A 21,005-nucleotide genomic window follows, 5' to 3' on the forward strand; every position below is an offset into this window, starting at 1 on the left:
TGGATTCAAACTCCATTGTACCAGCACTTTTCCTCTGGATAGACCTCCGTTATTACAAACTTCACGCGGGGTCGCATTGAATTCTTGCTGGACTCCCACCAAGTGGGATAACGGTATTTATCTAGTGTCCCTGCCTTCAGGCGCCTCCGGCACTTCCAGCTTCCCAGTTTTGTTGCTACTCTCCACTTGCGGGAGACACGCCATTTTGGCACCCTCGTGCTAAAACCACAATTCTGCTTTGGTGTGAAGTTCCCATAACCAGAGAAAAAGCTCCATTCTTTCCTACTCTCTGAATGAGTGCTCCCCTCAGTTCATTTCCATCCTCCTGTCAAAGGCAGAATGGAAAGGCTGGAGCCTAGACTCAACCCGGTCTCAAAAACACTTTTCCCCCTGGGAAGAAGTAAAAGTGGGGCCTTTGGAGACTGTAGAGAAAGCAACTGCAGTGACTTTCGCCTGTCATTACAACATAAAAGGAAAAAAACGATTAAGACAACTCCGGCTTTCCCGCCGGTTTTATGCTTGAGCACTTTGCGTCTACTAAATCCGCGTGCTCCTCCACTCCACCAGCGGTCGGAGCGCGCGGCATACGAGGGTTTCGGGCAAGTCCACGGGCCACGCCCCCTGGGCCGGTCACCTCCCCTTATTGGCCTGACAGCCTGTCATTCCAATCTGGCTCCCACTCCTGCTAACCATTCGCGTAGTTTGGTTGCGTCTTGGCGTGTTTAATGTTGCCAATAACGAGGGATTTTTTTTTTTTTGGAAGCGAGTACAGGTCGTACTGGAATTAGTTCATTGAAAACTCAGTTGCTCTCCGAGCAGTCGGGCAGAGACTGCTTTCGGCTTTTTTTTCTGCTGACTGTTAAGATCTCCTATCGAGAGCTGCAACAATGCCCAAAAGAAAGGTAAGTGAAATGGGAAGATAGAAGGGGGATTCGCGACTGAAATACATATTTCCTAATCAGCAGAGATTTTTTAAAAAGCACTTTGGCTTCTAGTTCGATTTTGTGATGTACTGAATGGAAGGGGAGGTAAAGGCAAAGAACGGTCGGTGTAAGGTTTAGGATGGTCTCGCGTGCAACTAGTAGTTAGTTCACTTTTGGCTTGTTTTGTTTAAGGGAAAGAATCGCTTGAGAGGTGTCTCCATGCTGAATTACAAACAGCCATAGCGCTGTGCTGTCGCTTCCTACCCCACCCCCCTCCCTCTGCTTACCCTATTGGAGTAACTCTTCTCCTCCCAACCACACTTCCAGGCACCCGTTTCCTCCTAAGCTTTTCTCAGGGAACCGTCCTGTTTGGAGAAACGAAAGCCATGGCTTTCTCCTGTATTTGCCTTTGTTCTTCTCGTTTTCTTTTTCCTTTTTTTTTTTTTTCCCCTTCCCTCCTCCACTTCTTGTCATGCCAGATGGCTATGCAGTGGTAATCCTGTGCCATTAGGCGGCGCAGACTTCAAACTGTCCTAGAGAAGAGAGAGATTCACCGCTGTAATTAGCAACTTTAGGGCTGAGAGATCTGGGGCTCTCCAAGTTCTCTATCTAAAGGTGGAAAGATGATAAGAGAACGGCGTCAGATAAACTATTGCTGATGTTGGGTAGCATGGATTTATTCACTATTTAGACATGCAGAATTGATCTGAGCTATTCAAGGGCTACAGGTCTGCAAACCTTCACTTCAAAATTCGTGGCTCCGCTCTTAGACGAGAAATAAATTCACGCGAGGCGTTTGTGTGTGTTTTTGGGGGGTGGGGGGGGTGCGTCCCTTAGAAGTGAAATCGAACGCTGTTTCATTGCTTGATAAAATTGTAAAACACTGTGCTAATGTAAGGCATTATGATTGTTTTGATATTATTCTTATTTATCCGTCCGCCTTCCCTATTTTTAGAACATAGGAATAAGAACGAAATTCCCTGGTGCTCTGGGGCTGCAAGAATCGTGCAGTAGATTGAAAATTCCTAGGCTAAAGGGCTGCTCAGATACGGAAAGCAATAGTTTCTAATCACCATCCCCCTTCCTGAGCTTCCCGCCGCTGCGCTTTTCTAGGCTTGTGCAATGGGTCTTGCTGTTTTGCAGAGCTGACAGCAACCTTGTAGCAGGTAGTGGCGGGAAGTTTTAAAATCCGCGGCTGGCTCCTCAGAAAAACGCATTGACGTTGTAACAAAGAGGTCCCCCCAAGGCATTGTGGGTGTTGTAGTTCTTCTATGCAGAACTTGGAGGGGAGAATAGTCCAGAGTCAGTAGAGAGGGTCAGATAAGTATAATTGTATATCAAACATAAGGCCAAACAGACAGGGAAATTGCATAAAGCTCCGCCTTCATTTCGCCCGCCTCCACACTTTTTTAGCTTTAACACTGGCTACAGCAGGTGGATTTTAAATTAAAAAGGTTTGTTTTTAGGAGATGCAATTTACACAAAAGCATGAAATTAACTATCAGTTGTGTAAACTTATGTCTTGAGAATGTATTTACATCCTAGTGCATGTTTGCACCTTGGTAGATGTATGTAGCATGCTACTAGGAAATAACACGTGGCTACTTGAGTGGGAATCCAGGAAAAATGTCGTAAGCAATTATATTGCAACCGTAATGCATAAGCAATATTTTCTGATCTATATGTTTATATCAATGATCTCATTTCTGTGTGGTTTTCTCCTCTGTATAGGCTGCAGGTCGAGGTGATATGAAGCAGGAGGTGAGTTTCTTTAGTTTTAGAATCTGTCCGAAAAAATCCACTCGTTTTATAAACTTGAGACACATAAGCAGCTGAAAAGTAGATGCTGGTTAATATGTTTATACCATGTAAGTACCAATATAGCATGCCAGTGAGCTCTCAGAAATATAGTAGGCATTGAAAACTCCAAACTTCTTGGAATTTAGGACCTTATTGTGCTTGTTAAGATCTGGAGAGAACTTCTTCCTTTAAGCAAAAGAATTGCTTTGTCAGTTTGCAAGAAGGGGCTATATTTTCATTTCTCAATATGCTCCTTGTTACTAGCCATTGTGTTCATTTAGCCTAGCAATTGAAGTTTAATTTGAGATTTTTTTCCCCTTAAGCTGTATGAAAGGTCCAGAGGAGAGAAAAATCAAAACTTATATTTCTACCCTGATATTTTCTAATCAAGTTCACAATTGCTTCTTTAATGACAATATTTATGTAGAGTTACACTAAATATTTTCACCACAATATAAATAATCCAATTTTGTGTATCCATAGTTTTCTTAACTGATCATTTTTTTTCACTTATAGCCTAAGAGAAGATCAGCCAGACTGTCTGCTGTAAGTAGTCTTTTTAAAAAGCTGCCCATGTATTGTAAATTGTAATTTTAAAATTCACAGAATCATAGGCAATACTAATTATTTAATACAAGATTTATTTTTGACGTTTAAAGAAAAAAATTTCACACCAAGGAAATGTTTTTTTGCTCATGCTGAATTTGAACTATACCTACTTATTTTAAGAGGTTGGATTTCATTCTCAGTGATCTTTCTGCAATTATGATTTCTTCCTTTTTTTCCCGCATGACTTGTGTTTTTTTATTTTATTTTTACTTCAGTTATTTCATTGAGGTCCTATTGGTTTATAACATTGTGTAATTTCAAGTGTACATTATTATATATCAGTTTCTGTATAGACTGCATTGTGGTCACCACCAATAGTCTAGTTTTTATCCATCACCATACATATGTGCCCCTTTACCCCTTTTGCCCACCTCCCCCACCCTCTTCCCCTCTGGTAACCGCTAATCTGTTCTATTTATCTCTGTTTATCTTCCACTTATGAGTGAAATCATATGTTGTTTTTCTTTCCCTGCCATGACTTGTGTTTTTTGATGCAGATGCCTATGCCTACTACTCCGGAGTTGAAGCCCAAAAGAACATCAACTCCAAGGGTAAATATTCAACACTCAAGGCTGAAAGAAAATTGCTTTTCTTCAGAAATAATTTTTTGGGAAAGGGTACAGCTTATCAGTTTGCTTTCTTTATTTTCTGTTCAGTTAGTAATATATTACATTATACCATATGGTACATATAAGCCTTTTGAGTAGGGAATATTTGTTCATGTTCTGTGATTGTCCACTGTGTTTTGATATTTTCATTAGGAAGAGACAAAACAAATTTTAGTTGGATAAACCCGTAAAATGTACATTACATGCCTTTGACATCATATAGTCACAATACTGATATTCCTGGGAAAACAAAAGGTGTAAACTGTAGTAAGCGAAGTAATGTGTTGTAATAATTGTAGTAACTAATATTTGACGATACTTTAACGTTTGCAAAGTGCTTTCACATACAGTACTTTTAATGGATATAATTGATTTCATATAGGCTTCTATGCTCTGTTGTGGCTAAAGACATTAGAAATAGAAATAGCCTCAATATTAAGTTCACTTTTTTCCCGTATATTTATATTTATTTATTTATGTGTAAATATGCGTGAACATAGTACAATTTTATTTCTTTTTTAAACTGCTTTATTGAGCTATGATTGATGTTTTAAAGATTGATTGAATTCTTAAAATCATAAAAGCTTAAAACTAGGAGGAACATTAAAGATCATCTAATCCCATCATTTTGTGGTTGAAGAAACTGTAAATTATAGTCATATTCATAAAATGCTTTGAAATCCTTGATTAAAATGTGTTGCTAAAACTAGGGCAAGTGAAGTTTTAGTAATAATGGTAAATAATAATAGTAAGTGACAACAGAAGAGGAAGTTTCTTTTTATTTTCTATTTCACATTTCAAGGTCACTATTCTATAAAATTAGGTACTTAATGTATAGGTTATGAAAATAGTAAAGACTATTTATTTCCTTTAAAAATAGAAGATAGTGCTAGAATAAGACAGATAATCATGGACTTTACTTAATTCTCCTTGGCTCTCGGTTTCTCATATGTTAAAAGAGTAATAACATATCTATATTGCATTTTACAATTTCTAAAGCAATTTCACATATATTTTATCATTTGCTCTTTATAATATCCCTATGAGGTAGATGGTATTATTCTCCTTTACATATGAGAAAACAAGCTTAAAGAGATTTATGCTTCTGCTCAAGATCACATCAAGTAAGTAGCAGATCCAGAATTGAAACACAGGTTTTCTGCCTCCCTTACCCAGTGCTCTTTCTACTACATACACACTTAAGCAAAGTACTTTCTTGGTAAAGCAATCATGATTCAAGTCATTCCAAAACTTGTAGATGTAAAAACTGAATCACCTATGTCCCCAGGTGATCTCTTTCAAATATAACTAAATTGATGCTCTCGCCAACATAGTATTTCTCTTAATTATTGCCAATCAAGGCTTTGCAATCAACAAAACCCTGTTGCTAATTATTAGACATGAGAGAGATAAACTGACTCCCTCTAGTCAAAGAAAGTTAATTTATCAAAGTCTAAGACAATGCTGGCAATTGGACCTGAGTGGCCACTGATCAGCATTCCAACTTGTTGCTTCTCATCCAAAAGAAAATTTCTTTGATTTATATCAGAGGAACATTATTCATTTTAATGCCACTTCAAGTTTATGGTGAAACTAAAAGTGTCAAGTGATAATTTTGTTGATTTTAAGTTTATATGGGTATTTGACAGCCTTTCCATAAATTAGTACACAGCTGGTAAAATAACAGACCATTTAATCAACACACCAGTTAAATTTTATATTTATTTTTATTATTTTGTGTTGCTGGACAGAAAATGAAGACAAAAAATATGATGGGAAAAAAGACAGATACAAGTGCCAAAGCAATAGCTGAAACCAAGAAAGAAGAAGTTGTTAAAGAAGAATACAACAATGAAAATACTGAAAATGGAGAAGCCAAAATTATAGAGGTATCTTACAATATTAACAGATTTTGTCCATTTGAAAGTTTAACAATTGGTGCAACTGAAAGAAATCTTGTCTTGTAGTTTAAAAGTTGAGAAACATTAAACAAGTAGTGGTTCTATAGTATCTTAGTCCATTCTGGCTGCTATAACAAAATCCCACAAACTGGTGTCTTATAAAGAACAGAAATTTATTTCTCACATTTCTGGAGGCTGGGAAGTCCAAGATCAAGCACCAGCATCTTTGGTGTCTGGTGAGGACCTGCTTCCTGATTTATAGATGGCAGTCTTCTTGCTGTGTCCTGACATGGTGGAAGGGGCCAGAGAGCTCTCTGGAGCCTCCTTTATAAGGACGCTAATCCCATTCATGAGGGCTCTACTCTTATGACCTAATCACCTCCCATAAACCCCAGGTCCAAATACTGTCACATTGGGGCTTAGCAGGATACGAATTATAGGAAATACAAACATTCAGTTTATAGCATATAGTATAACGGTATCTAAGGGGAAAAAAAAGAAAAGAAATTTAAAATATGAGAATTTACAGGTATGGGTAGTGGGAGTAGTGGGTTAGCATTGCTGTTAATAGAACAATGCTGGTGATAATGACTTAGTAGTAATATAATGACTCTCTCATTAAATACAGACCAATCCTCTATTCCTTTTGTCAGCACATGGCTATTTGTAAATCCCTTTCCCAGATCATATAATTCTTTTTTTCCGCTGTAGGTTGCAAAACAAATAATCATGTAAATATTAATAGGTCTTGTTTTGCATATTTAATGCATACTACATTTTTAGGTATTAACACTGAAAATGGGATATAGTGCCAAATCTACAAACCAAACCTCTGCATATAGGAAAAATCTTTTGTAAGTGATCCTATGATATCTGGTAAAAACACTTTTCAGGTAACTTTTTACAAAGAAAACCTAAATCTCACCATTATAGAAAAAAATTTATTTATTTGTTTTATTTTATTTTGTGAGGAAGATCAGCCCTGAGCTAACATCCAAGCTAATCCTCCTCTTTTTACTGAGGAAGACTGGCCCTGGGCTAACATCTGTGCCCATCTTCCTCCACTTTATATGGGACGCCGCCACAGCATGGCCTGACAAGCAGTGCCTCGGTGCGCGCCCGGGATCCGAACCTGGGCCACCAGCAGCAGAGTGCATGCACTTAACCACTACGCCACAGGGCCAGCCCCTGGAAAAAATTTATTCTTTTGTTTTTTTTATTTTATTGAGGTCATAATGGTTTATCACATTGTGGAATTTCAGGTATATAATATTATTTATCAGTATTCTGTATAGACTGCATTGTGCTCACCACCAATAGTCTAATTTTTATCCATCGCCATATATATGTGCCCCTTTACTCCTTTCTCCCACCCCTCAACCCTCTTCCCCTCTGGAAAGTACTAACCTGTTCTCGTTATCCATGTGTTTATTTATCTTCCACGTATGAGTGAAGTCATACAGTGTTTGTCTTTGTCTGTTTGGCTTATTTCACTTAACATAATACCCTCAAGGTCCATCCACGTTGTTGCAAATGGGACGATTTTGTCCTTTATTATGGCTGAGTAGTATTCCATTATATTTATGTACCATATCTTCTTTATCCATTCGTCTGTCAATGGGCACTTGGGTTGCTTCCATGTCTTGGCTATTGTAAATAACACTGCAATGAACATGGGGGTGCATGAATCTGTTTGAATTGGTGATTTCAAGTTCTTTGGATGAATACCCAGTACAGTAGTGGGATAGCTGGGTCATATGATATTTCTATTTTTAATTTTTTGAGAAATCTTCATACTGCTTTCCATAGTGGCTATACCAGTTTGCATTCCCACTGGCAGTGTATGAGGGTGCCCTTTTCTCCACATCCTCTCCAGCATTTGTTATTTTTTATCTTGGTAATTATAGCCATTCTGACGGGTATGAGGTGATATCTCATTGTAGTTTTGATTTGCATTTCCCTAATGATTAGTGATGTTGAACATGTTTTCATGTGCCTGTTGGCCATCTGTATATCTTCTTTGGTAAAATGCCTGATCATATTCTCTGTCCGTTTTCTGATTGGGTTGTTTGTTTTTTGTTGTTGTTGAGTTGTCTGAGTTCTTTATATATTCTGGAGAGCAACACTTTGTTGGATACATGATTTGCAAATATTTCCTCCTAGTTAGTGGGTTGTCTTTTCGTTTTGTTCATAGTTTCCTTTGCAGTAGCTCTTTAGTCTGATGTAGTCCCATTTGTTTATTTTTTCTTTTGTTTCCCATGCCTGAGTAGATGTGGTATTTGAAAAGATGCTAGTAAGACTGATGTCAAAGAGTTTACTGCCTGTATTTGCTTCTAGGAGTTTTATGGCTTCAGGTCTTACATTCAAGTCCTTAACCCATTTTGAGTTAATTTTTGTGTATGGCGAAAGATAAATGTCTACTTTCATTCTTTTGCATGTGGCTTTCCAGTTTTCCCAAGATCGTTTATTGAAGAGACTTTCCTTTCTCCATTGTATGTTCTTGGCTCCTCTGTTGAGATTAGCTGTCCATAGAGGTGTGGTTTTATTTTGGGGCTTTCAATTCTGTTCCATTGATCTGTGTGTCTGTTTTTGTGCCAGTATTATGATATTTTGATTACTATAGCTTTGTAATATATCTTGAAGTCAGGGATTGTGATGCCTCCAGCTTTGTTCTTTTTTCTCAGGATTGCCTTTGCTATTCAGGGTCTTATGTTGTTCCATATAAATTTTAGGATTCTTTGTTCTACTTCTGTGAAGAATGTCATTGGGATTCTGATTGGAATTGCAATGAATCTGTAGATTGATTTAGGTAATATGCACATATTTCGTTGGGATTCTGATTGGAATTGCAATGAATCTGTAGATTGATTTAGGTAATATGCACATATTAACTATATTTATTCTTCCAATCCATGTGCAAGGACTATTTTTCCATTTCTTTATGTCATCTTCAAGTTCTTTCAATAATGTCTTATAGTTTTCAGTGTATAGGTCTTTCACCTCCTTGGTTAAATTTATTCCTAGATATTTTATTCTTTTTGTTGTGATTGTAAATGGGATGGATTGTATTCGCGAGTCGTCTTTCTGCTAGTTCGTTATTAGAGTATAGAAGGGCAACTGATTTTGACCCTGCAACTTCACTGTAGTTGTTGACTATTTCTAATAGTTTTCTGGTATATATCGTGTCATCTGCCAACAGCGAGAGTTTCACTTCTTCCTTTCCAATTTGGATAACTTTTATTTCTTTTTCTTGCACAATTGCTCTGGCCAAAACCTCCAGTACTATGTTGAATAAAAGTGGTGAGAGTGGGCACCCGTGTCTTGTTCCTGTTCTCAGAGGGATGGCTTTCTGTTATTCACCATTGAGTATGATGTTGGCTGTGGGTTTGTCATATATGGCCTTTACTATGTTGAGGTACTTTCCTTCTATACTCATTTTATTGAGAGTTTATATCATAAACGTATGTTGGATCTTGTCAAATATTTTCTCTGCATCTATTGAGATGATAATGTGATTTTTATTCCTCATTTTGTTAATGTGGTGTATCACAGTGATTGATCTGCAGATGTTGAACCATCCCTGTGTCCCTGGTATAAATCCCACTTGATCATGGTGTATGATCCTTTTTTAATGTATTGCTGTATTCAGTTTGCCAATATCTTGTTGAGGACTTTTGCATCTATGTTCGTCAGCGATATTGGCCTATAATTTTCCTTCTTTGTGTTGTCCTTGTCTGGTTTTGGTATCAGGGTGATGTTAGCCTCATAGAATGAGTTAGGAAGCGTTCCGTCGTCTTCAATTTTTTGGAAGAGTTTGAAAATGATAGGTACTAAATCTTCTTTGAATGTTTGGTAGAATCCTCCATAGAAGCCATGTGGTCCTGCACTTTGTTTTTTGGGAGCTTTTTGATTACTTTTTCAATCTCTTTACTTGAGAATTATCTATTCAGATGCTCTGTTTGTTCTTTTTTAAAATTTTTCTTGTACTTTTTTTTATTTCTTTAATATTTTGAATTCTTTTTTTTGAATTGAGGTAACATTGGTTTATAACGTTATATAAATTTCAGGTGTACATCATTATATTTCGATTTTTGTGTAGATTACATCATGTTCACCACCCAAAGACTAATTACCATCCATCACTATACACATATGCAAATCATGCCTTTTGTCATGCTCCCTCCCTCCTTCCCCTCTGGTAACCACCAATCCAATCTCTGTCTCTATGTGTTTGTTTGTTGTTGTTTTAATCTTCTATTTATGAGTGAGGTCATACATTATTTGACTTTCTCCCTCTGACTTATTTCGCTTAGCATAATACCTTCAATGTCCATCCATGTTGTCACAAATGGCAAGATTTCATTTTTCTTATGGCTGAGTAGTATTCCATTGTGTATATACACCACATCTTCTTTATCCATTAGTCCCTTGATGGGCACCTAGGTTGCTTCCAAGTCTTGGCTATTGTGAATAATGCTGCAGTGAACATAGAGGTGCATATATCATTATGCATTCATGTTTTCATATTCTTTGGATGAACATCCAGCCGTTGAATAGCTGGATCAATTGGCAGTTCTATTCTGAATTTTTTGAGGAATCTCCATACTGTTTTCCATAGTGGCCGCACCAGTTTGCACTCCCAACAGCAGTGTATGAGAGTTCCCTTCTCTCCACATCCTCTCCAACACTTGTTATTTCTTGTCTTGTTAATTATAGACATTCTGATGAGTTTAAGGTGATATCTCATTGTAGTTTTGATTTGCATTTCCCTAATAATTAGTGATGTTGAACACCTTTTCATGTGCCCATTAGCCATCTGTATATCTTCTTTGGGAAAATGTCTGTTCAGATCTTCTGCCCATTTTTAAATTGGGTTGGGTGTTTGCTTGTTATTGAGATGTATGAGTTCTGTATATATTTTGGATATTAACCCCTTATCAGATATATGGCTTGCAAATATCTTCTCCCAATTGTTAGGTTGTCTTTTCATTTTGTTGATGGTTTCCTTTGCTGTGCAGAAGCTTTTAGGTTTATGTAGTTCCATTTGTTTATCTTCTCTATTGTTTCCCTTGCCCAGTCTGACATGGTACTTGAAAACATGCTGCTAAGACCAATATCAAAGAGCATACTGCCTATGTTTTCTTCTAGAATTTTTATGGTTGCAAGTCTTACATTCAGGTCTTTAATCCATTCTGAGTTAATTTTTCTGTATGGTGAAAGATAACGGTCTACTTTCATTCTTTTGCACGTGGTTGTCCAATTTCACAACACCATTTATTGAAGAGACTTTCCTTTCTCCATTGTACGTTCTTGGCTTCCTTGTTGAAAATTAGCTGTCCATAGATGTGTGGATTTATTTCTGAGCACTTGATTCTGCTCCATTGATCTGTGTGTCTGTTTTTGTGCCAGTACCATGCTGTTTTGATTACTATAACTTTGTAGTATATTTTGAAATCAAGGAATGTGATACCTCCAGCTTTTTTCCTTTTTCTCAGGATTCCTTTTGCTACTCGGGGTCTTTTGTTATTCCACATAAATTTTAGGATTCTTTATTCTATTTCTGTGAAAAATGTTGTTTGAAATTTGATAGGGATTGCATTGAACCTGTAGATTGCTTTAGGAAGTATGGACATTAACTATGTTAATTCTTCCAATCCAAGAGCATGGAATATCTTTTCATTTCTGTATGTCTTTTTCAATTTCTTTCAACAATGTTTTATAGTTTTCAGTGTACAAGTCTTTCATCTCTTTAGTTAAGTTTATTCCTAGTTATTTTATTCTTTTTGTTGAAATTGTAAATGGGATTCTATTCTTAATTTCTCTTTCTGCTATTTCATTGTTAGTGTATAGAAAAGCAACTGATTTTTGTAAGTTTATTTTATATCCTGCAACTTTACCGTATTCCTTTATCATTTCTGAAAGTTTTTTTGTGGTTTCTTTAAGGTTTTCTATGTATAAAATCATGTCATCTGCAAATAGTGACAGTTTCACGTCTTCGTTTCCAACCTGGATCCATTTTAATTCTTTATTTGCCTGATTGCTCTGGTTATGACTTCCAATATTATGTTAAATAAGAGTGATGAAAGTGGGCGTCCTTGTCTGGTTCCTGTTCTTAGAGGGATAACTTTAAGTTTTTCTCCTTTGAGAATGATTAGCTGTGGATTTGTCACATATGGCCTTTATTATTTTGAGGTACTTTCCTTCTATTCTCATTTTATTCAGGGTTTTGTCATAAATGGATGTTGGATCTTGTCAAATGCTTTCTCTGCATCTAATGAGATGATCGTGTGATTTTTATTCTTCATTTTGTTAATGTGGTGTACCAGATTGATTGATTTGCCAGTGGTGAACCATCCCTGCATCCCTGGAATAAATCCCACTTGATCATCATGTATGATCTTTTTTTTTTTTCTTTTTTTTTGTGAGGAGATCCGCCCTGTGCTAACATCTGCCAATCCTCCTCTTTTTTTGCTGAGGAAGACTGGCCCTGGGCTAACATCCATGCCCATCTTCCACCACTTTATATGGGACACTGCCACAGCACGGCTTGCCAAGCAGTGCATCGGTGCGTGCCCGGGATCTGAACCGGCGAACCCTGGGCCACCGCAGCGGAGTGTGCACACTTAACCACTTGCGCCACTGGGCCGGCCCCATGTATGATCTTTTTAATGTATCATTGTATTCGATTTGCTAGTATTTTGTTGAGGATTTTTGCATAGATGGTCATCAGTGATATTGGCCTATAATTTCCTTTTTTTGTGTGGTCCTTGTCTTGTTTTAGTATCAGGGTAAGTTTGGCTTCATAAAATGAGTTAGGAAGCTTTCTTTCCTCTTCAATTTTTTTGAAGACTTTAAGAAGGATAGGTATTAAGTCTTCTTTCAATGTTTGGTGGAGTTCACTAGAGAAGCCATCTGTTGCTGTACTTTTATTTTTTGGGAGGTTTTTGATTACTGTTTCGATCTCCTTACAGGTGATTGGTCTATTCAGATTCTCTACTTCTTGATTCAGTTTTGGAAGGTTGTATGATTCTAAGAAATTTATCGTTTTTCTTCTAGATTAACCAATTTGTTGGTGTATAGCTTCTTGTACTATTCTCATAATCTTTTCTATTTCTGAAGTGTCTGCTGTAATTTCTCCTCTTTCATTTCTAATATTATTTATTTGAGCTTTCTTTTTTTTTCTTGGTGAGTCTACCTAAAGGTTTGTCAATTTTGTTTATGTGTTCAAAGAACCAACTCTTCATTTCATTGATTTTTTCTATCATTTTTTTAGTCTCTATTTCATTATTTTCTGCTCTGATTTTTATTATTTCCTTCCTTCTACTGATTTTAGCTTTGTTTGTTCTTCTTTTTCCAGTTCCGTTAGGTGCACTGTTAGATTGTTTGAGACTTTTCTTGTTTGTTGAGGTAGGCCTGTATTGCTATCAACTTCCCTCATAGAACCGCTTTTGCTGTATCCCATAAATTTTGGCATGTCATATTTTCATTTTCATTTGTCTCTAAGTGATTTTTGATTTCTCATTTGATTTCTCATAGACCCAATAGCTGTCAGTAACATTTTGTTTAATCTCTACATGTTTGTTGCTTTCCCAGTTTTCTTCTTGTAGTTGATTTCTAGTTTCATACTCCTGTACTCAGGAAACATGCTTGGTATTAATTCAATCTTCTTAAATTTATTGAGACCTGTTTTGTGGCCTAAAATGTGATCTATCCTGGAGAATGTTCCATGTGCATTTGAAAAGAATGTGTATTCTGTGGTTTTTCGACGGCATGTTCCGTATATATCTATTAAGTCCATCTGGTCTAGTGTGTCTTTTAAGGCCAATGTTTTCTTGTTGATCTTCTGTTGGATGATCTATCCATTTGTGTAAATGGACTATTAAAGTCCCCTACTATTATTGTGTTACTATTTCCCCTTTTATGTCTGTTAATAATTGCTTTATATGTTTAAGTGCTCCTATGTTGGGTGCATAGGTATTTAGAAGTGTTATATCTTCTTGCTGGATTGTTCCCTTTATCATTATGTAGTGCCCTTCTTTGTCTCTTATTACAGTTTTTGTTTTAAAATGTATTTTGTCTGATATAAGTATTGGTACCCCAGCTTTCTTTTAATTTCCATTTGCATGGAGTGTCTTTTTCCATCCCTTTACTTTCAGTTTGTGAGTGTCTTTAGGTCTGAAGTGTGTCTTTTCTATGAAGCATCTATATGAGTCTTGTTTTTTAATCCAATCAGCCACCCTGTGCCTTTTGTTTGGAGCATTCAGTCCATTGACATTTAAAGTAGGTACTAATAAGTATGTACTTATTGCTATTTGGTTACTTTTTTTCTCGGTGTTTTAGTAGTTCTTCTCTGTTCCTTTCTTCTTCTCTTGCTCTCTTACCTTGTGGTTTGATGGCTTTCTTTAGTGTTATGTTTGGTTTCCATTCTCTTAATTTTTTGTGTATTTATTATAGGTTTCTGGTTTCTGATTACCATGAGGTTCATATACAGTAACCTAGGTATATAGCAATCTATATTAAGTTGATGGTCTCTTTAGTTTGACCTCTTTCTAAAAGCTCTACTCTTTTACTCCCCTCCTCCAAGAATTTATGTTTTTAATATCATATCTAACTTTTTTGTGTGTGTGTGTGTGTATCCGTTACCCTCTTATCATGAAGATACGTAATTTTGGTACTCTTTTGACCTTCATGTTACCTTCACAGGTGGTTGATCTGCTACCTTTACTGTATTTTTGCCTTTACTAGTGATATTATTGTTTTGTTTTGTTTTTTATAATTTTCTTATTCCTATTTGTAGTCTTCTCTTTCCCACTTAAATAAGCCTCTTTAGCATTTTTTGTAAAGCTGGCTTTTTGGTGATAAACTGCTTTGGTTTTTTTTGTTTTTTTTTTTTGTGAGGAAGATCAGCCATGAGCTAACATCCATGCCAATCCTCCTACTTTTGCTGAGGAAGACTGGCCCTGAGCTAATATCAGTGCCAGTCTTCCTCCACTTTATGTGGGACACTGCCACAGCATGGCCTGACAAGCAGTTCATTGGTGTGCACCCGGGATCCGAACCTGGGCCACCAGCAGTAGAGTGCGCACTTAACCGCTACACCATGGAGCTGGCCCCTGAACAGTTTTAGTTTTTGCTTGTCTGGGGAACTGTTTATCTCCCTTTCCATTCTGAATGATAACCTTGCCAGGTAGAGTGTTCTCGGCTGTGGGTTTTTACCTTTCATCACTTTAAATATATTGTGCCACTCTCTTCTAGCCTCTAAGGTTTTTCCTGAGATGTCAGCTGATAGCCTTATGGGGTTTCCTTTGTATGTAACTTGTTGCCTTTCTCTTGTGGCTTTTAGGATTCTCTCTTTATCCTTAATTCTTGACATTTTGATTATGATGTATCTTGGTGTGGGCCTCTTTGGGTTTATCTTGTTTGGGGCTCTCTGTGCTTCCTGTGCCTGGATGTCTGTTTGCTTCCTTAGGTTAGGGAAGTTCAGCTATAATTTCTTCAAATAGATTCTCTGCCCCTTTATCTCTCTCGTCTCCTTCTGGGACACCTATAATATGGATGTCAGGGCTCTTGATGTTGTCCCAGAGGTCTTTTAGACTGTCCTTGTTCTTTTTAATTCTTTTTGTTTTATCTGTTCAGCTTGGGCGATTTCCTCTAGTCTTTCATCCAGCTCAGTGACAGTTCTTCTGCATCATCTACTCTGCTATTGAGTCCTTCTTGTGAATTTTTCATTTCCAGTATTGTATTCTTCATTTCTGATTGGTTCTTTTTTATATCTTCCAATTCTTTGTTGACATTCTCACTGAATTCATCCATTCTTCTCCCAAGATCAGTGAGCATCCTTTTGACTTTGTTTTAACTCTTTGTCAGGTAGATCGTTTCTTTTGGTTTCATTTAGTTCTTTTTCTGGGCTTCTGTCCTGTTCTCTTGCTTGGAATGTATTCCTTTGTCTCCTCATTTTGCCTCTTTCTCTGTGCTTATAGCTACGTATTAGGAAGATCAGCTACACCTCCCGATCTTAGAGAGGTCACCTTATGTGAGAGATGGCTTATAAGGCCCAGCAGTGTGCTTCCCTCTCATCACCAGTTCCAAATGTTCCAGGAGTGACCCCTGCGTGGGCTACATGTGTCCTTCTGTTGTGGCGTGCTTGCTCTTGCTTCAAGTGCCCATGGAGGGTAGTTTGCCCCCCTGGGCGGCTACTTGTAATGCTCAGCTGCCTGTGGCTGCTATGGATCCTTCAGTCATTTTACTGGGCATGGGGAGCCCCAGCACAGTTGGCTGCAAGGTCTAATAGCACATTCCTGTTGTAGTTTTTTTGTAAAGTGTGTAGCCCCCCAGCATGGCTGGTTTCTAGTCTCAGGGGCTTACAATTGCTTTTGGCCTCTGGCCTGCAATGCTGTTGTCAGCTCTCTCAGGGTTGCAGCTGAGTTGGGCCAGCCCCAGGCATGGGAGCACACAATAGTTTCAGGCTTTGGAACGTGTGGCCTATCCCTGACGTGGCTTTTTGAGAAGCACAAGACTGCTGCAGCTGACAAGCCCCACTGCCCACAGGGCAACACACACATCAACGCAGTCCTGCCCCATGTGTGTGCCCCAACCCACTGAAGTGGACCCAGTCACCCCACTGCAGAGGCCCCACACATGCCACCAATGCAGGCCTGCGCCTCACACTTGCCCTGCCCCACAGAGGTGGACCCCCTCGCCTGGCTGCAGAGGTTCTAGCCACACCACCTGTGCGGGCACACAAATTGCCTGAGGGCTTGCTGTTGGGTGGGGCCAGTCCCTAGGGTGGGCTGATTGCCCTGGCTGAGCTGAATTAAATTGATGCTCTAGGGCAGATCCTGGGCTAAGAGGCCAAAGGAAGAACTCCAATGGTGTCTGCCAGCATCTGTGTCAGCAATAGGTCACAATAATGGCTTCTGCCAATGTCTCAGTCCCTGGAGAGGTCTCACCTCTCACCAGGATGCACCCAGAGCCTATCAGGCGAGTCTCCTTCCAAAGGACTGTGCACCTTTCTTTCTGGTGATTTTAGGTTGCTTTCTGAAATGGGTGAATTTATGCATGGGCCTTTAAGAGCAGGATTTTTCCCTTATGTCTGATAGCTTTTCTGGGGGTATTCTCTGTTGTTGTTAGTAGCCAGCAAAGGCATATATTATGGCACTTGTCTTGGTTGTGCTGAGTCCAAAAGCTGCTTATAGCAGTGATGCTCCTCCACTTAGATACCCCACTCCTCCCAGGAAGGCTTCATACCTGAGGATTGCTCCCAGCCAGCCATGAAGTGCTGCGGATTGTGAAGGTGGCTTGTTTTCTCTCCACAAAGAATTTCTGCCTCTTCCAACTCAGTCAGCAGTGTCCCTTGTTGCGGGGTTCTTTTTATCCAATTTTCAGTTCTCTCTCAGGGGTAATTCTTCCAAGAGTAGTTGTAAATTTGTTGTGTCCATGGGAGGAGGTGAGTTCAGAGTCTGCCTATGCCACCATCTTGACACCATTCTTCAGAGCTGTGATTTTCTGATTTTGTCTGTCTATCTCCCTGCTCAAGGCTTTTTGTAAACCTTTTCCTTTTTGTTTCAGGTATGAGGGCATTCTTGATCATCTCTTGTAGAGGGGGGGTCTTGTGGTGATGAACTCTCTCAGCTTTTATCTGGGAAAGTTTTTATTTCTCCGTCATATCTGAAGGATGTTTTCGCTGGATAGAGTGTTCTTGGCTGAAATTTTTTGTCTTTCAATATTTTGAATATGTCATTCCGCTCTCTCCTGGCCTGTAAGTTTTCTGCTAAGTCTGTTTTAAGCCTGATAGGGGTTCCTTTGTAGGTTATTCTCTTCTGCCTTGCTGCCCTTAATATTTTTTTTTTTTTGTCATTCACTTTTGCCAGTTTTAGTAATATATGCTTTGTAGAAGATCTTTTTTCATTGATGTAATTAGGAGTTCTATTGGCTTCATTTACTTGTAATTCCAGATCCTTCCTCAGGTTTGGGAAGTTCTCAGCCATTATTTCTTTGAATAAGCTCGCTGCTCCTTTCTCCCACTCTTCTCCCTCTGGAATACCTATAATCCTTATGTTGCATTTTCTAATTGAGTCAGATATTTCTCAGACAATTTCTTCATTTTTTTTTCAGTCTTAGTTCTCTCTTCTCCTCCACCTGAAGCATTTCTATATTTCTGTCCTCTATATTACTAATTCTGTCCTCCATAATGTCATTCTGTTTTTAAGGCTTCTAGATTGCTTTTTATCTCATTCATTGTGTTCTTCATCTCCAGGATTTCAGCTAGTTTGTTTTTTGAGTTTCATTCTCTTTTGTGAGGAACTCCTTCTGTTTATTAATTTATTCCTGAGTTTATTGAGCTGTCTTTCTGAGTTTTCTTGTATCTCATTGAGTTTCTTTATGATAAGTATTTTGAATTCTCTGTCATTTAGGTTGTAAATTTCTGTGTCTTCAGGATTGGTTTCTGTCTTGTCATTTTCCTTCTTATCTGCAGTGTTAATATATTTCTTCATGGTATTTGATGAGTTGGTGTATAGTGGTATTGTCTGGTCACAGATTCCAGCTGGCACCACTGTGGGGGGTAGGAGCTGTGTTTTCTGAACCCATCACGTCCAGTGGAAGTTGTGCCCATCTGCTGGAAGTTGTGCCGGTAGGGCTCGTCTACATTTGCTGGCTGCCACTGCTTGGCGTGTCCCACATGCAGGTACAGGTGCTCTGGTGTGGATCTGCTGCCCTGACCTACTGGCCGAGCTGGTGCACCAGGCAGGAGGTGAGGGGAGAGACGCTATGTTTTGTGTGCATGTTCCCACTCTGCAATCACCAGCAGCCTGCCTTCGCCACTGGGCTTGGTGGGAACGCCTCCGCAGTGGCTGAGCTGCCTCAGTGTGCAGCATTCCTGTGGGCTGGGATGCAACTCCAAAAGCCAAAGTGTTCCCGCGGAGGCCTACCTGCTCCCCCATCTCCTGCCAGAGTCACACAGTGGCCACTGTGTGAGGTCCCTCACCTCAGATTGCTGCCACTGGGGAGGGGGAGGAGATCCACTTACCTCCTTCCACTGCTTCCTGGGGATCCAGCACCCCCATCTTCAGATATATGGCTGCATGGATCTCTCAGACGTCCTATTGTGCTGTGTGGGTGTCCTCTGTTGGCTATTGAATGTCCTGTTGGTTGTGTCTTAGCGGGGAGAGGCTATGGGAACAGCTCACTCTGCCCTGATGCTTATGTCACTTCTCTATTATTTCTTCAAGGAATATATTTTGTTTATATGCATGCTACTCATTGAGAATTACTGATATAGAATATATGGCATTATTTCCTATATTTACTCTATTTCCTCATATTTTTAGGAAAAATTATTTATATGAGTAAATTTTCCTGAATTTATTGTTCCAAACATCTATTCGTGCATGTTTGTATGAAGATATTTTAATTAATCCTATTTCTTAGAATGTTTTCCTTATAATGTGATATTTAGGAGGCATTTTCCACAAAAAACTACTTTCTTGTAAATGAAGTATTATTTCCATAAAATAGATATAATCCTGTCTAAATATTTAGGAGAAACAGTTCTAAATTTATGAATATTATGTTGTTTTTTTCTCTATACATATAGGCACCAGCTCCTGAAAAAGAACTTGAGGAAATAAAAGAACTAAAAATTGAAGATGTCAAAGAAGAGGGAGAAGAAAAAAAAGAAGCAATGGCACCAGAAGGAAAAAAAGATGAAAAAGATCAGAAAGGAGATGGAGAAGAGGAAAACAAGGAAGAAAAAAAAGAAGAAGATAGGAAAAAGGCCAAAGATGGAAAAGGGAAAGAAGGTGGAACAGAGGATGAAGAGGAACAAGAGAAAGAAGATGGAAAAGAGGGCAAAGATCAAAAAGAGAAAGGAGGTGAAAAAGAGGGTGAAGATGGAAAAGGGGAAGGAGAAAATGGCAAAGAGGAAAAAGATGAAAAAGAGGAAGGAGATAAAAAGAGGATGAAGATGGAAAGGGGAAAGGAGAAGATGGCAAAGAATCTGAAGATGGAAAAGATAAAGGAGAAGATGAAAAACAAGGAGAAGACAGAAAAGAGAAAGGAGATGGAAAAGGGGATGAAGATGGAAAAGAAGATGAAGATGGAAATGAGGAGGAAGATGGAAAAGAGAAAGGAGAAGATGGAAAAGAGGAGAAAGATGGAAAAGAGGAAGATGGAAAAGAAGAAAATGGAAAAGGAGATGGGAAAGATGGAAAAGATGGAAAGGAAGATGAAAACAAGGCTGATATTGGAAAAAAAGTAGCTGAAATAGAAGAGGTCAAAAAAGAAGATGGAAAAAAAGAAGAGTCTCAGAGTATTGTTTAAAGCTGCCCTATATAATTTCATAATTTGGTAATATGTACCTCCATGTTGTAATGTTAATAGAGATGAATATTTTTATCAAATATTTTATAGACACAGCTTTTCTTTAGCTCAATTTAATTTCAGAACATCTTCCTACTGAATATTAGCCACAAAATTCCTAACATGAAACGTTTATCTATAAATTTTGTGATAATAATAGTGGAATATATAGAAAAAAATATGCTTTCAACTTTGTCATTGAATTCCTTTTTGCGTAAGTTATGTGTTAAATCTTTTAATGTTAATTTTACTCTTATATGTGATAATTTCACAAAGTGGAGAGATCCCAAAAGAAAGTTTCCTCCAACATTCTTGTGGTTTTCTAGGTTGCTTTTATAAAGAAAGTGAACTATTTTCATGTGATGCTAAGAGTTAGAATTATCTTTTCCAAAAAGAACTTTATTATTAGCTTGGGAAAAAAATTGTAATTCCATTTCTAAAAGAAAGAGAAATGTTTATTTCAGAAGGGCAGTTCTGATTATATGTGTGTCTACAAAATTTTTCTGAATTTATCTTAATAAAAATTATCTTCAAAGATGATTGTATTTTGTTTCATCTCCAAAAATGTAGTTAGTGAAATAATGCTTGATTTTTTTCTATTGTGATGTTCACGAAAGCATTTTTAAAATTGTTTGCACTGAGATGAAATTAACATAACACAAAATTCACAATGTTAACCATTTCAAAGTGTAAAAGTCAGTGGTTTTTAGTATATTCACAGTGTTGTGTAACCATCATCACTATCTCATTCCAAAACGTTTTCATCATCCAAATAAGAAACAAAGTACTTATTAGCAGTCTCTCTC

At 38.1% G+C, this 21,005-nt stretch overlaps 1 protein-coding gene across 1 annotated transcript; it reads left to right on the forward strand.

Annotated features, from left to right (window-relative positions):
- Positions 1 to 729: 729 nt before the first annotated feature.
- Positions 730 to 20,737, forward strand: HMGN5 (high mobility group nucleosome binding domain 5). The gene is made up of 6 exons (XM_014796496.2): positions 730 to 902; positions 2,655 to 2,684; positions 3,240 to 3,269; positions 3,830 to 3,883; positions 5,692 to 5,829; positions 19,436 to 20,737. The coding sequence occupies exons 1-6, from the start codon at positions 888 to 890 to the stop codon at positions 20,096 to 20,098; spliced, it is 930 nt and encodes a 309-aa protein (XP_014651982.2). The 5' UTR covers positions 730 to 887; the 3' UTR covers positions 20,099 to 20,737.
- Positions 20,738 to 21,005: the final 268 nt, after the last annotated feature.

Source organism: Ceratotherium simum, chromosome X (assembly GCF_057802395.1).
Source record: "Ceratotherium simum simum isolate JZ-2026a chromosome X, ASM5780239v1, whole genome shotgun sequence".
In the NCBI taxonomy this organism is placed as follows: Eukaryota; Metazoa; Chordata; class Mammalia; order Perissodactyla; family Rhinocerotidae; genus Ceratotherium; species Ceratotherium simum.